Source organism: Hyla sarda, chromosome 1 (genome assembly GCF_029499605.1).
Source record: "Hyla sarda isolate aHylSar1 chromosome 1, aHylSar1.hap1, whole genome shotgun sequence".
Classification (NCBI taxonomy): domain Eukaryota; kingdom Metazoa; phylum Chordata; class Amphibia; order Anura; family Hylidae; genus Hyla; species Hyla sarda.
Genome location: NC_079189.1, coordinates 59,845,232 through 59,860,953, shown reverse-complemented (window position 1 = coordinate 59,860,953; position 15,722 = coordinate 59,845,232). Strand labels below are relative to the sequence as shown.

At 42.9% G+C, this 15,722-nt stretch overlaps 1 protein-coding gene across 1 annotated transcript in view; it reads left to right on the top strand.

Moving 5' to 3' along the window:
- ZBTB49 (zinc finger and BTB domain containing 49) overlaps positions 1-15,722 on the top strand; it is a 28,546-nt gene that overhangs the window by 711 nt on the left and 12,113 nt on the right. The window contains exons 2-4 of the mRNA XM_056555136.1: positions 4,287-4,460; positions 7,029-8,071; positions 14,853-14,899. Of these exons, the coding sequence (XP_056411111.1) occupies positions 4,309-4,460; positions 7,029-8,071; positions 14,853-14,899 (1,242 nt within the window). The 5' untranslated portion in view covers positions 4,287-4,308. The remainder of the gene's footprint in view (positions 1-4,286; positions 4,461-7,028; positions 8,072-14,852; positions 14,900-15,722) is intronic.

Genomic DNA, 15,722 nt, shown 5'->3' with positions numbered 1-15,722 from the left:
ATGTGCCATGGCGTAGTCTCTAAAGTGTAAGGTCATGTTTACATGGCAGAATTTCTGCACAGAATTCTACGTGAAAATTCTGCAGTAAATTCTGCCCATTCACTTCAATGGAAATTATGCAGCAGAAATTCTGCTGTGTGGATGGGACAGTGGAATCCCATTGAAGTGTATTGGCTATAAATTCATGCAGAAAATTCTGGCGTGTGAACATAGCCTAAAAATTTTATATATTTTTTTTTTTTTTTTTATGAACTGGTGCCAGGAAGTTAAACAGATTTGTAAATTACTTCTGTTAAAAAAATCTTAATCCTTCCAGTATTTATTAGCAGCTGTATACTACAGAGGAAATTATTTTCTTTTTGGATTTCTTTTCTGTCTTTCCACAGTGCTCTCTGCTGACACCTCTGTCCGTGTCAGGAACTGTCCAGAGCAGGATAGGTTTGCTATGGGGATTTTCCCTGCTCTGGACAATTTCTGACATGGACAGAGGTGTCAGCAGAGAGCACTGTGGACAGACAGAAAAGAAATCCAAAAAGATAAGAATTTACTCTGTAACATACAGCTGCTAATAAGTACTGAAAGGATTAAACATTTTTAATAGAAGTAATTTACAAATCTGTTTAACTTTCTGGAGCCAGTTGACTTAAAAAGACCAAAAAAAAAAATGTTTTCCACCGGCGTACCTCTTTTAATTTACACATGTCTGTAAGTATGGAGTTCTCTATTTGGTGCAGCTTTTGAGTGCTTCTTTACGCTTTTAGTAGTTTATTTTCACTTGTAATACGTATTTGACCAACCTACAGCATTGTGTTTGATCTACCTGGAACAGTGTTTCCCAACCAGGGGGTCTCCAGCTGTTGCAAAACTACAACTCTCAGCATACCCGGACAGCCAAAGGCAACAGCTGGAGGCACCCTGGTTCGAAAATACTGATTTGGCGTCTCCTTTCTCACAGTATATGACTAGGATTTTTGCACTTTAGAGACTACACCATAGCATGTTCTCTGCTTGCCTTTATATGCCTATGTATTATCCTTTTAGGTCACACAGTGTATTTTCAGGAATATTTCATTTGTAAAAATGTGAGCACAAAATCGTGGACATATTGCGTTGGTTGTCTATTCACATTCGCACATTCACAAGTGTCTGATTGTGGTGGGTCCAACCACTACGCCCCACCTGCAAATGTCGGCCTACTCGGTCAATCACCTGTTGCAGCCATGTCCCGCCTTCATGAGTGGGCTATCACTTGTCTCCATCTGGGAAGGTGGGGGCCAGAGTGCACCAAGGATGTGTAAGTAGGCAGAGCCCCGTAAAGGAAATTGCGGGGGTCCCATCGGTCGGACCCCCCCGTGATCAGACATCTATCATCTATCCTGTGATAAGGCAAAGGTGTCTGATAAGTTCAATTCCCTGGACTATCCTTTTAAAGGAGTAGTCCAGTCCTGAAAAACTTATCCCCTACCCTTAGGTACCACCTGCGATCTCTTGTATGGGGCCCCGGCTCTCTGGCCAGATAGCGTGTGTCGGCTACCACACGAAGTGGCAGCCAACACGCCCCCTCAATACAGCGCTATGGCAGAGAGAGTGCCATAGCGCTGTGAGAGTGCCGAAGGCAGCACTCCGGCTCTGCCATAGAGTTGTATTGAGGGGGCGTGTCAGCCACCGCTTCGTGCGGTGATCGACACTCCACCTTCCTGTGCGCTGTCGGGTCCCTGTACGGGAGATCGTGGGGGGTCCCAACAGTCGACCCCCCCTGTGATCTGAAACTTATTCCCTATTCTTAGGATAGTGGATACGTTTTTTCATGACTGGAATACTCTTTTAGGGTGCATTCCCACATGGCATATTTGCTGCTGCGTATTTTATTTTCCTGTTGGAGTCAATGGGTAGGAAAATACGCAGCAGCAAATACGCAGCAAAATACGCCAAGTGGGAATGCACCCTTAATGTAAAGGGTTGGCAAAAACCTAGGCGCCAGGACACAATTCTCAGTCACCATGGCGACCTGGCATCTAGGGTATGTCGAGCCCTAAACTAGGCAAAAGTAATATTGATATTGATTCTTTGTAACTCGATGTATTTGTCAATAAAAGTTTAAAAACTTATAAAAATCCTTATTATTGTACTTCAGTAACTATAGAAACATCTGACTAAAACAGTGGTCTCATACTGTGGACCTCCAGATGTTGCAAAACTTCCCCTCACAGCATGCCCGGACAGCCGTTGGCTGTCCGGGCATGCTGTGAGGGCAAGTTTTGCAACATCTGTAGGGCCATAGTTTGAGACCACTGGACTAAAAGATCTAGAACACGGAAGCAGTAAGCTTTGTGGATAACTAGTGGTCAGGACTGTGTAGTCCATGTCTTGTGATGACTTTGCTCTGTTATTTCCTATGTGGAGATCAGCTGATTCTCTGTAGCTTTTCATTACAGAGGAGATTATGGTTATTCCTGTGTATGTAATTGTAGCAGACGTTCCCATTTCCCCCGGCACAGTCTCCTCTAATTCTCTACGTCACAATGTACGCAGCCGCTCTCTGTACTCGGGGACTGAATGAAATCTGTATAGTAGATGTCTGTGTTCAAATATACGGAAATATCTGCTCTGTGTTATTATGTGATAGTGGTTATTGTACAATAATAAGGTGGGGGGCTGGACCTGATCAGAAGCCAGGGAGGGGGGGAGTGCATAGAGGAAGCAGCATACTTTTCTGTTTAGGGTAAGGCTGCGTTCACACGGCCGTCTAGACCTGTACCGTTCTTCTCCCGTCAAAAAAAAAAAAAAAAAAAAGGACAATAACGGATGCAAATGGATGTTATCCATTTGTATCCGTTATTGTTCAGTTAATAAACAAAAAAAAATTTTTTTGATTCTGAGCATGCTCAGAAGTAAAAACGGATCAAAAAACGGATAGACAAAAGGGATGCAAACAGATGACATTAAAGGCTCGTCCGTTTTCCATAGACTTCAATGTTAAATTTACTGTAGCCGTTTTTTCTTCGTTTTTTTTGACGGAAGAAAAAAATACTGCATGTGCTGTTTTTTTCTGCTGTCAAAAAAACCGAAATGAGTGCAGACGGTTACAAACGGATGTGTTCTCTGATGACACTTGTCTCGGGAACTGTTGAGAGTAGAAGCAAATCCCCATAGCAAATCTCTACTCTGTGCAGTTCCCAAGAGAAGCAGAGATGTCAGCAGAGAGCACTGTTGCCAGACAGAAAAGAGCAACTCAACTTCAGCAGCTGATAATTAATGGAAGGATTAAGATTTTTTAATAGAAGTGATTTACAAATCTGTTTAACTTTCTGGAGCCAGTTGATATGAAAAAAATAGTTTTCCATCGGATTACCCCTTTAAGTTGAGTGGACTGAGGTTGTCAACTAGTGACTAAGTTCTGTTTCTGAGCATATACTGTTAGGGCCCATAAGAACAGTATAAAAATGAGAAATACATGGAACGCAATCATGTGTAGTAGACCATGTTCAGTCTATTGAACGCAATGGTTACTTTTTGGTATACGTCGACTTAACCTTTCTACTTCCTTACCAATGTATATCCGGGATGTAGTGCACTTTTTATATGTGAACATACCCTAGCAATAAAGAGGCATAGTTACATCATAGGCAGGAATACTTTAACACAAAATTACCTATATTTACTTTATGCAGTGTTAACTGTCTATGAAGCTCACGTCATAGATGGTGAGTGATGGCTGCTATCAGGAGCTGATACTCACAGTCAATGGCGGACATCAGTAATCACGTTGATGGTCACCATTGACTTTTTAGATGCCCTGATCAATGCCGAGTACGGCATCTAAAGGATGAAATTACAGTTGCATTGTGGCCGGGGTTTGGGAGCTAAAATGGCATCCGGATCATTGCTTTGTAAGTACAGGGTACTACAGGCAGCTAATCCCCGATAGCACTGATCAATGCTATGCTATCAAACAATTGCTTGTAATATTCCTCTTTGGGGACTTAAAAAAGTATGAATAGGTAATATAAAAATGTTTATTAAAATAAAAACCTACCTATCTTCTATCTTCCATAATAAAAGTTTAATCCCTAAAGGAAATAGGGTGTAAGTGTACGCCCTGCGCCTGCTCTCACTCTATAAATCATGTTTAGAAGCTGAGCTCACTTCATAGCCAGTTTGCTCTCCGGGCATGCTGGGTGCTGTAGTTTTGCAACAGCTGGAGGTCCACAGTTTGGATAACACTGACCTAAGGTACAAAATACAAACCTGGAAATACTTACATGACTTTTTCTTCTCATTTCTAGAGTATTGAAATGGTTATACAGAATGGAGCCAGCTGCGAGTCACAGTTGTCACCTTCTCCAGCAGCTTCATGAGCAGCGTATCCAAGGACTGCTGTGTGACTGCATGCTGGTGGTGAAAGGCGTCTGCTTCAAGGCTCACAAGAATGTGCTTGCTGCTTTCAGCCAGTATTTTCGGTAAGATATAATTCTGCGGCCAAAATGGTAAATAGTATCCAGTTTGTAGAAAAATGTCTGCATATATTATTATTTTTTTTTCTTCTTTAGCGCAAAGAGGGGCACGGAGATACCACAGCTCCTACATCTGACCTAAATTGGGTTTACACAGTTTTTTCCCCTACATTTAAAAGGTTATCCAGAAATAGATAATTCTTCTAAAAAAAACAGCACCACACCCATCCTCAAGTTGTGTGGTGTATTACAAAGTGGCTCCATTCACTTTATTGAAACTGAACTGCAATACCACACACAACCTGAGGACAGGTGCGGTGCTGTGTTTAAAAAAAAGAAGTTAGCTCTGTTTTTCTTCAAAGTGGTTTCAAAGGTCAGACAGAGGGGACAAAAGAATGCCCTGGCTGGTAAATGTAACGACAACCATTTTCTTATATCGGTCCAGTGTTTAAAGCTGGACCAACTGCAAAGACCCCTGCAATCTTCAGAATGAGGTCCTGGCTCTCCCTGTATATGAAGGGGTGGGGTCGTCACGCACCACCAAGGGATACACAAGTGCTGTACTCTTGTATCTCTGGCGCATAGGTAATCTGGCTTTGCACAAACATTTGCAACTTTTTTACACCTGAAAGCAGGCATAAAAGTATGATACATTTCCCAGATAGTGTATTGTCTTATTTCCTTAAGGGGTTATCCAGCTATCGAAAAAACAGAGCTAATTTCTTCCAAAAACAGCACCACACCTGTCCTCAACTTGGTGTGTGAAAACTTGGCTTCAATGAAACTGAGCTGCAATACCACGCACAACCTGAGGACAGGAGCGGTGCTGTTTCTGAAATAAATTAGTTGGATTTGTTTTTTAACCCCTTAAGGACTCAGCCCATTTGGACCTTAAGGACTCAGACAATTTAATTTTTACGCTTTCCTTTTTTCCTCCTCCCCTTCAAAAAATCATAGCTCTTTTATATTTTCATCCACAGACTAGTATGAGGGCTTGTTTTTTGCGCGACCAGTTGTCCATTGTAATGCCATCGCACACTTTATCATAAAATGTATGGCGCAACCAAAAAAAATACTATTTGTGTGGGGAAATTAAAAAGATAACCGCAATTTTGCAAAATTTGAAAGGTTTTGTTTTCACGCCGTACAATTTATGGTAAAAATGACATGTGTTCTTTATTCTGTGGGTCAATACGATTAAAATGATACCCATGATTATAACTTTTCTATTACTGTTGCGCTTAAAAAAAATCGCAAACTTTTTAACCAAATTAGTACGTTTAAAATCCCCCTATTTTGAAGACCTATAACTTTTTCATTTTTTCCGTTTAAGCGGTGGTATGAGGGCTCATTTTTTGCGTTGTGATCTGTGCTTTTTATTAATACCATATTTGCTTATACAAAACTTCTATTACATTTTTTTTTTTTTTGGAATAAAATGTTATAAAAAAGCAGCTATTTTGGACTTTTTCTTTTTTTTTTACGTTCACGCCATTCACCGTACGGGATCATTTACATTTTATTTTAATAGTTCGGATATTTACACACGCGGCGATACCAAATATCTGTATAAAATAATTTTTGTACACTTTTTGGGGGTGAAATAGGGAAAATGGGACAATTTATGTTTTTATTGGGGGAGGGGGTTTTTCACATTTTTTTTACTTTATTTTTTTACTTTTTTTACTTTTATTTTTACACTCTCATAGTCCCCATAGGGGACTATTTATAGCAACCATTCGATTGCTAATCCTGTTCAGTGCTATGTATAGGACATAGCACTGATCAGGGTTATCGGTCATCTTCTGCTCTGGTCTGCGGGAAGGCAGATCAGAGCAGAAGACTCCCGGAAGGCAGCGGAGGCAGGTGAGGGGACCTCCGTCTGCCATGCAGGATGATTGGATCGCCGCGGCAGCGCTGCGGGCGATCCGATTATCCTGTTAAGTGACCGCGATGTTGCAGATGCCGTGATCTGTATTGATAACAGCATCTGAGGGGTTAATGGCGGACATCTGCGGGATCGTGGGTGTCCGCCATTACCGGCAGGTCCCTGGCTGCGATCCACAGCCGGGACCTGCCGTGCATGATGCCGGCATCGCTCCGATGCCCACGGTTATGCTCAGGACGTAAATGTACGTCCTGGTGCGTTAAGTACCATATCACCAGGACGTACATTTACGTCCTGCATCGTTAAGGGGTTAAAGCCTCGATAACTACCTTAATATACATATATACACATATATATATATATATATATATATATATATATATATATGTGTGTGTATATATATATATATATATATGTGTGTGTGTGTGTATATATATATATATATATATGTGTGTGTGTGTGTGTGTGTATATATATATATATATATATGTGTGTGTGTGTATATGTATATGTGTGTGTATATATATATATATATATATAATGTGTATAGTATATATTGGCGTATTGGGCTGGGACCTGGCAATCCTGTGAGGTTTATTAACAACCTTCTTATTGTTCCATGTTATCTAGAGATCTTACGTCAGACATTGCCTTCACATTCTCTTTCTGTTCTCTTTCTCTGACAGATCTCTCTTTCAGAACTCTTCAAACCAGAAAAATGACGTCTTTCATTTAAACATTAAGAACATTGGCGGTATAGGTCAGATTTTGGACTTCATGTATACCTCTCACCTGGACCTAAACAATGATAACATTCAAGTTATGTTGGACATTGCACAATGTCTTCAGGTCCAAAACGTCTTAAACCTGTGTTACAGCTTCTTAAAGCTGACCACAAATGTCGATCCTGTCCCTTCCATGCCATGTAACAGTTCTCTACCTCTCCAGGGCACTTATACCACATTTAATAATCCGATTTCCAATGATCATCTTAACACATCGCTCCTGGAGGAGCCCATAACAGATGAGAGACCACCACAGGCCGATAAAGGGAACACTTCTTCTAGTGACGTATCCAAGAACGTGCCGGCTTCCTTCAACCCCAGTAACAAGGAGAGTCATTTAAAGCAGTTCGGGCAACCTTATAAGTTACGGGATTTTTACAGTAAACTATTTTACAAGGAGACGGCAGACAAAGCGGCAGAACAGCTGACAGCATCGAGTGTCTGTACAGAGCCCAGCATTGAACCTCAGCCTTGGACCTTAAATAACTCTGAGTCTATCCTGGCCCCATCTGACTCCTTACCCCTTGAACCCTTACCCGCCTTCTCACAAACATTTGTTACTTCCCAGGATCCAGAGACGTCCTCATTACAGTTCCCTCAAGAGATGCGTCTGAAGAAAGCTATTCACTTAAAGAAGTTAAACTTTCTCAGGTCTCAGAAGGCGGCAGAGGAATCTTCTGAACCGATAGGGGTCCTACACAAAGCTGTAGAGGAGACCACCTTCCCAAATGTGGAGCTGGAGAGTACGGAGAAGAACTTTTTAGAAAAAGAAGCAGACGAGGAAATGCTGGACACCGTGGAACAAAATATTGAGGCAGAAAGAGAGGAAAGTCCTAACCTGGAAGATCAGAGTGCTCCTGCCCCCAAGCATTGCTCCTGTAATGTGTGCGGGAAGAGGTTCAAGCACCCCAGTAATCTCGAGCTGCACAAACGTTCTCATACAGGTATAGTGAGGTAATGGTTGCTCAGATCACCTTACTGAGTGTGTCTCATGAAGTGCCCTGGATATTTCATATATGAAGTTGAACATATCCACAATGTATTAAAGGGTACCTCTCATCAAAAAAAACTTTTGATATATTATAGATTAACCCCTTCAGGACGGAGCCCATTTTGGCCTTAAGGACCGGAGCGTTTTTTGCACATCTGACCACTGTCACTTTAAACATTAATAACTCTGGAATGCTTTTAGTTATCATTCTGATTCCGAGATTGTTTTTTCGGGACATATTCTACTTTAACATAGTGGTAAATTTTTGTCGATACTTGCATCATTTCTTGGTGAAAAATCCGTAAATTTGATGAAAAATTTGAAAATTTTGCATTTTTCTAACTTTGAAGCTCTCTGCTTGTAAGGAAAATGGATATTACGAATACATTTTTTTTTGGTTCACATATACAATATGTCTACTTTATGTTTGCATCATAAAATTGATGTGTTTTTACTTTTGGAAGGCACCAGAGGGCTTCAACGGTCAGCAGCAATTTTCCGATTTTTCACAAAATTTTCAAACTCAGTATTTTTCAGGGACCAGTTCAGGTTTGAAGTGGGTTTGAAGGGTCTTCATATTGGAAATACCCCATAAATGACCCCATTATAAAAACTACACCCCCAAACGTATTCAAAATGACATTCAGTCAGCGTTTTAACCCTTTAGGTGTTTCACAGGAATAGAAGCAAAGTGAAGGAGAAAATTCACAATCTTCATTTTTTACACTCACATGTTCTTGCAGACCCAATTTTTGAATTTTTACAAGGGGTAAAAGGACAAAATTTTTACTTGTATTTGTAGCCCAATTTCTCTCGAGTAAGCACATACCTCATATGTCTATGTAAAGTGTTCGGCGGGCGCAGTAGAGGGCTCAGAAGGGAAGGAGCGACAAGGGGATTTTGGAGAGTACGTTTTTCTGAAATGGTTTTTGGGGGGCATGTTACCTTTAGGAAGCCCTTATGGTGCCAGAACAGCAAAAAAAAAAACCACATGGCATACCATTTTGGAAACTAGACCCCTCGGGGAATGTAACATGGGATAAAGTGAACCTTAATACCCCACAGGTGTTTCACGACTTTTGCAAATGTAAAAAAAAAAAATAATTTTTTACCTAAAATGCTTGTTTTCCCAAAAATTTTTTATTTTTAAAAAGGGTAATAGCAGAAAATACCCCTAAAAATTTGAAGCCCAATTTCTCCCGATTCAGAGAACACCCCATATGGGGGTGAAAAGTGCTCTGCTGGCGCACTACAGGTCTCGGAAGAGAAGGAGTCACATTTGGCTTTTTGAACGCAAATTTTTCTCTGGGGGCATGCCGCATTTAGGAAGCCCCTATGGTGCCAGGACAGCAAAAAAAAACCCACATGGCATACCATTTTGGAAACTAGACCCCTCGGGGAACGTAACAAGGGGTTAAGTGAACCTTTATACCCCACAGGTGTTTCACGACTTTTGCATATGTAAAAAAAAAAAAATTTTTTTTACCTAAAATGCTTGTTTTCCCAAAAATTTTACATTTTTAAAAAGGGTAAAAGCAGAAAATACCCCCCAAAATTTGTAACACAATTTCTCCCGAGTACGGCGATACCCCATATGTGACCCTAAACTGTTGCCTTGAAATACGACAGGGCTCCAAAGTGAGAGCGCCATGCGCATTTGAGGCCTAAATTAGGGACTTGCATAGGGGTGGACATAGGGGTATTCTACGCCAGTGATTCCCAAACAGGGTACCTCCAGCTGTTGCAAAACTCCCAGCATGCCTGGACAGTCAACGGCTGTCCGACAATACTGGGAGTTGTTTTGCAACAGCTGGAGGCTCCGTTCTGGAAACAGTGGCGTACCAGACGTTTTTCATTTTTATTGGGGAGGGGAGGGGGGCTGTGTAGGGGTATGTGTATATGTAGTGTTTTTTACTTTTTATTTTATTTTTTGTGTTAGTGTAATGTAGTGTTTTTAGGGTACAGTCGCACGGGCGGGGGGTTCACAGTAGTTTCTCGCTGGCAATTTGAGCTGCAGCAGAAAGTTTGCGGCAGCTCAAATTTGCAGCCAGATACTTACTGTAATCCTCCGCCCATGTGAGTGTACCCTGTACGTTCACATTGGGGGGAACATCCAGCTGTTGCATAACTACAACTCCCAGCATGCCCGTTGGCTGTCGGTGACTGCTGAGAGTTGCAGTTTTGCAACAGCTGTAGGCACACTGGTTATGTATCACTGAGTTTGTGACCTAACTCAGTGTTTCACAACCAGTGTGCCTCCAGCTGTTGCAAAACTACAACTCCCAGCATGTACGGTGCATGGTGTACGGTGACTGCTGAGAGTTGTAGTTTGCAACAGCTGGAGGCACACCGGTCGTGAAACACTGAGTTAGGTAAAAAAAAACTCTGAGTTTCACAACCAGTGTGCCTTCAGCTGTTGCAAAACTACAACTCTCAGCAGTCACCGACAGCCAACGGGCATGCTGGGAGTTGTAGTTATGCAACCAGCAGATGCACCACTACAACTCCCAGCATGCACTTTAGCTGTTTGTGCAAGCTGGGAGTTGTAGTTACACAACAGCTGAAGGTACACTTTTCCATAGAAAGAATGTGCCTCCAGCTGTTGCAAAACCATAAGTCCCAGCATGCCCATAAGGGAATGCTGGGAGTTGTGGTGGTCTGCCTCCTGCTGTTGCATAACTACAGCTCCCAGCATGCCCTTTTTGCATGCTGGGATCTGTTGCTAAGCAACAGCAGGAGGCTGTCACTCACCTCCAACGATCCTCGCCGCACAGGTCAGTCCCTCGTCGTCTCCGCCGCCGCCGCCGCTCCTGGGGCCCCGATCCCAACAGGGGCGCCGGGGATCGGGGTCCCCAGCACCCGGGGTGCACGTCCCGCACCCGCTCACGTCCTCCGGAAGAGGGGCGGAGCGGGTGCGGGAGTGACACCCGCAGCAGGCGCCCTGATTGGTCGGCCGGTAATCCGGCCGACGAATCAGGGCGATCGTGAGGTGGCACCAGTGCCACCTCACCCCTGCAGGCTCTGGCTGTTCTGAGCCGTCAGAGACGGCCCCGAACAGCCAGTAATTCCGGGTCACCGGGTCACTGGAGACCCGATTGACCCGGAATCGCCGCAGATCGCTGGACTGAATTGTCCAGCGATCTGCGGCGATCGCCGACATGGGGGGACATAATGACCCCCCTGGGCGATATGCCGGGATGCCTGCTGAACGATTTCAGCAGGCATCCGGCTCCGGTCCCCAACCGGCTAGCGGTGGGGGCCGGAATTCCCACGGGCGTATGGATACGCCCTCGGTCCTTAAGGACTCGGCATGCAGGGCGTATCCATACGCCCTATGTCCTGAAGAGGTTAATGTATGCAGAATAACTTTACAATTGCATGTTATTAAAAAATATGCTTCTTTCTATTTAATTTTCCACTTTGAAGAAATGACCACTAGGAGTCTCCCTACCAGTCCTGGCAGCAAGCATTTCAGACTCATGCTGGAGTCCTAAACACTACGAGCTGCCAGTCTGCTTTGTTCACAAGGGAGAACACTCAGAGCTGCCAGCCTGCTTTGTTCACAGCTTGTTATATATATATATCCCTCATCATAGGTATAGGGTGCCGAGGGTCTCACTGTAATAATTTAGTTTCACTCTATGCAAAACATAGTACACAAATAAAGAAGTTGAGCAATTGCTACTGATCAAACAATAATTTTTATTAACAAATTATTTTAAAACACACATAAATATATTTTGTGAACTAATTAGTGGGTAAATAGATAAGAATATCCAAGAAGAAGATGGGACAGGCCAATATTACCACATGATATAGCAAAACAATGTATAGAGAACCGGGTTAGCAGCAATAGAACATATGGGTCATGGTTAGTATTTTATTCCTATAGGGTGAATATGGCTCGTTCTATTTGCACAACTCTCTATCTAAAGTGCATAAAGTATGCCATGCACTGCAAATAACTCGCCCATCTTTGGATCCTGCCACCACCGCCCCAACGTACGTTTCGTCTGCTTGATAGGTCTGCTATCCCTCGGGTAGAATATAGAATATTTGACACAGTCCTGACCTCAGTATCTGAGGAAAGGGATTTAGGAGTAATTATTTCAGAAGGTAGGCAGACAATGGCAGGCAAAAAGGTAGGCAGACAGTGTAATAGAGCAGCAGGAAATGCTAGCAGAATGCTTGGATGTATAGGGAGAGGTATAAGCAGTAGAAAGAGAGAAGTGCTCATGCCGCTGTACAGAACACTGGTGAGGCCTCACTTGGAGTATTGTTGGCAGTACTGGAGGCCGTATCTCCAGAAGGATATAGATACTCTAGAGAGAGTTCAGAGATACTAAACTAGTACATGGATTGCAGGATAAAACTTACCAACAACGTAAATGTACGTCCTGGTGAGCTGGTACTTAATGCACCAGGACATACATTTACGCCCTATACATTATCGTGAGCATCGGAGCGATGCTCGGGTCATGCGGCAGTTCCCGGCTGCTGATAGAGGCCAGGGACCTGCCGGTAATGGCCAACATCCGCGATCACACGGATGTCTGCCATTAACCCCTCAGATGCCGTAATCAATACAGATCACGGCATCTGCAGCACTGCGGTCACTAAAATGGATGATTGGATCACCCGCAGCGCTACCGCAGAGATCCGATCATCCAGAACGGCAGACGGAGGTTCCCTCACCTGCCTCTGCTGCCTTCCACGGGTCTTCTGCTCTGGTCTGAGATCGAGCAGACCAGAGCAGAAGATGACCGATAACACTGATCAGTGCTATGCCCTATACATAGCACTGAACAGTGTTAGCAATCGAATGATTGCTATAAATAGTCCCCTATGGAGACTATTAAAGTGTAAAAAGGAAAGTAAGAAAAAATTGAAAATCCCCTCCCCCAATAAAAATTTTAATTGTCCCATTTTCACCATTTCATCCCCCAAAAATGTAAAAAAAAAAATAAATTATAATTTATTAAACATATTTGGTATTGCCGCGTGTGTAAATATTCGAACTATAAAAATATCATGTTAATGATACCATACAGTGAATGGCCTTAACGTAAAATAAAAAAGTCCAAAATTGCTGCTTTCTTTTACATTTTATTCCAAAAAAAATATTAAAAGTTTAATGGTATCAATAAAAAGTACAGATCACAGCGCAAAAAAATGAGCCCTCATACTGCCGCTTATACGGAAAATTGAAAAAGTTATAGGCCTTCAAAATAGGGGGATTTTAAACGTACTAATTTGGTTAAAAAGTTTGCGATTTTTTTTTTTTTAAGCGCAACAGTAATAGAAAAGTATATTATCATGGGTATCATTTTAATCGTATTCACCAAAAGAATGAAGAACACATGTCATTTTTACCGTAAATTGTACGGCGTGAAAACTAAACCTTCTACGGCCCTTTTCCCCCTATAGGCATAAAATACTAACCATGACCCATATGTTCTATTGCTGCTAACCCGGTTCTCTTTGCTATATCATGTGGTAATATTGGCCTGTCCCATCTTCTTCTCAGATATTCTTATCTATTTACCCACTTATTAGTTCACAAAATATATGTATGTGTGTTTTTAAATGATTTGTTAATAAAAATTCTTGTTTGATCAGTAGCAATTGGTCAATTTCTTTATTTGTGTACATATCCACAATGTTAGGGTTTTCCCGATACAATTTACAGACCCATAAAGCAATTCCTTTTTGGGTTGTTTTTTCATGGACGTCTATGAAAAAGTCATATTGGGTCCTGAAATGTTCGAACTAGCTCCTAAAGTCTACTGCACATCTCTACTGTATGGTGAGCTTATATATAGGGTTGTCTCCTGAAAGTCAACCCCTGTCAATACTTCCTTGGACATAAAAAAAAAAGGAGTCTTACACTTGGGAGTTCCCTTTAAAAGCCACTGTATAGGAGTGCCCCTAATTTTGGTGGGTTTGACTTGTCCTTGTATTATATGACTGCTGCAAGGAAAAGGTCCAGCTGGCTGTACATTGGCTGGCAAAGACAGCTGTTTTCCATGGGTGCCAAGAGTGACACCCACAGTGATCAGTTGTTTGCTATGGCACCTACATTTTGAAGGGCATCAGTCACATACATTGACATAAAGCTGCCCACATAGCCTAGCAGGGGTTAGTGTCCCCATACCAAACACACCTTTTTATGCAAGTGTCTGAGGTGTGGCCAGTGGTCTTCTGTGCGGCCACATTTTGGAAGGATGAGACAACGCTTTTAAAGGGGTACTCCACTGGACAGCATTTTCCAAACGCTGTTTTCACATTGTAGGTGTTGGCCACGTCCCTTGTGACATCTAGGCCATGCCCCCTCATTGCAAGTCAATGGGAGGGAGCGTGACGGCCGTCACGCCCCCTCCCATAGACTTGCATTGAGGGGGCGTGGCTGTGATGTCACGAGGGGCATGGCCGACCCCCGTAGCGCGAAAACAGTGCTTGGAACACTTACTTGCTTGCCAGTGGAGTACCCCGTTAAGTTCTCATTGTGCTTAATATTTTCACATTTTGGTTTTTACTTCTTGGTTATCAATTATAAATAATATGTTTATTTTGAACATCGATCTGCATGAGAAGATCAGTGTATGGCTGCAGTTCTTTATTTAGTTTATGGTCCTGGTTTCTCTTCATCCGAAGACACAGTACATTATTTCTCCTCACTGATCATGAGAAGACAGCTGTACCGGATAACTAATAATTGATCTGTTTTCTTATAGGTGAGAAGCCCTTTGAATGTAGTGTCTGTGGAAAGCACTTCTCGCAGGTGAGACATTCACTTGTTTTCATCCAGAAATTTAGAATAACAGTAGGATGGCACACAGAGCAAATACAACGTATTTTATTCAACAGGAAATATGCTGTGTTTGTGCTATGAGCAGACACACAGGGAGAGATGTATCAAAACCTGTCCAGAGGAAAAGTTGCTGAGTTGCCCATAGCAACCAATCAGATAGCTTCTTTCATTTTTCACAGGCAAAAATGAAAGAAGCGATCTGATTGGTTGCAATGGGCAACTCAGCAACCTTTCCTCTCAACAGGTTTTGATACATCTCCCCCACAGGCCCTTTCCAGGCAGTGTGCACATACTCTCTTATTGGTGTAAAGGAGGTGATAAGTAGAAGAAAAGTTTCTGTATCCCACCACTGGGATCACTGGAGGCTACACAGCTTGAGAGATGATAGTAAGGGTATGTTTAAAGGGGTACTCTGGTGCTAAAAATCTTATCCCCTATCAAAAGGATAGGGGATCAGATGTTAGATCGCGGGGATCCCGCCGATGTGGATCCCTGCGATCTCTTCTGCAGCACCCCCATTTTTCAGCTGCACAGAGCGAGGATTGCTCTGTGGCTGATGACAGGCGGTGCAGGGGACAAAGTATTGTGACGTCACGGCTCCGCCCCTCGTGATGTCACTCCCCGCCCCCTCAATGCAAGTCTATAGACTTGCATTGAGGGGGCGGGGCGTAACGAGTGAGGGGAGCCGTGACGTCACGATACTCCGTCCCCTGCACCGCCTGTCATCAGCCACAGAGCGATCCTCACTCTGTGCAGCTGAAAACTGGGGTGCTGCAGGAGAGATGGCGGAGTT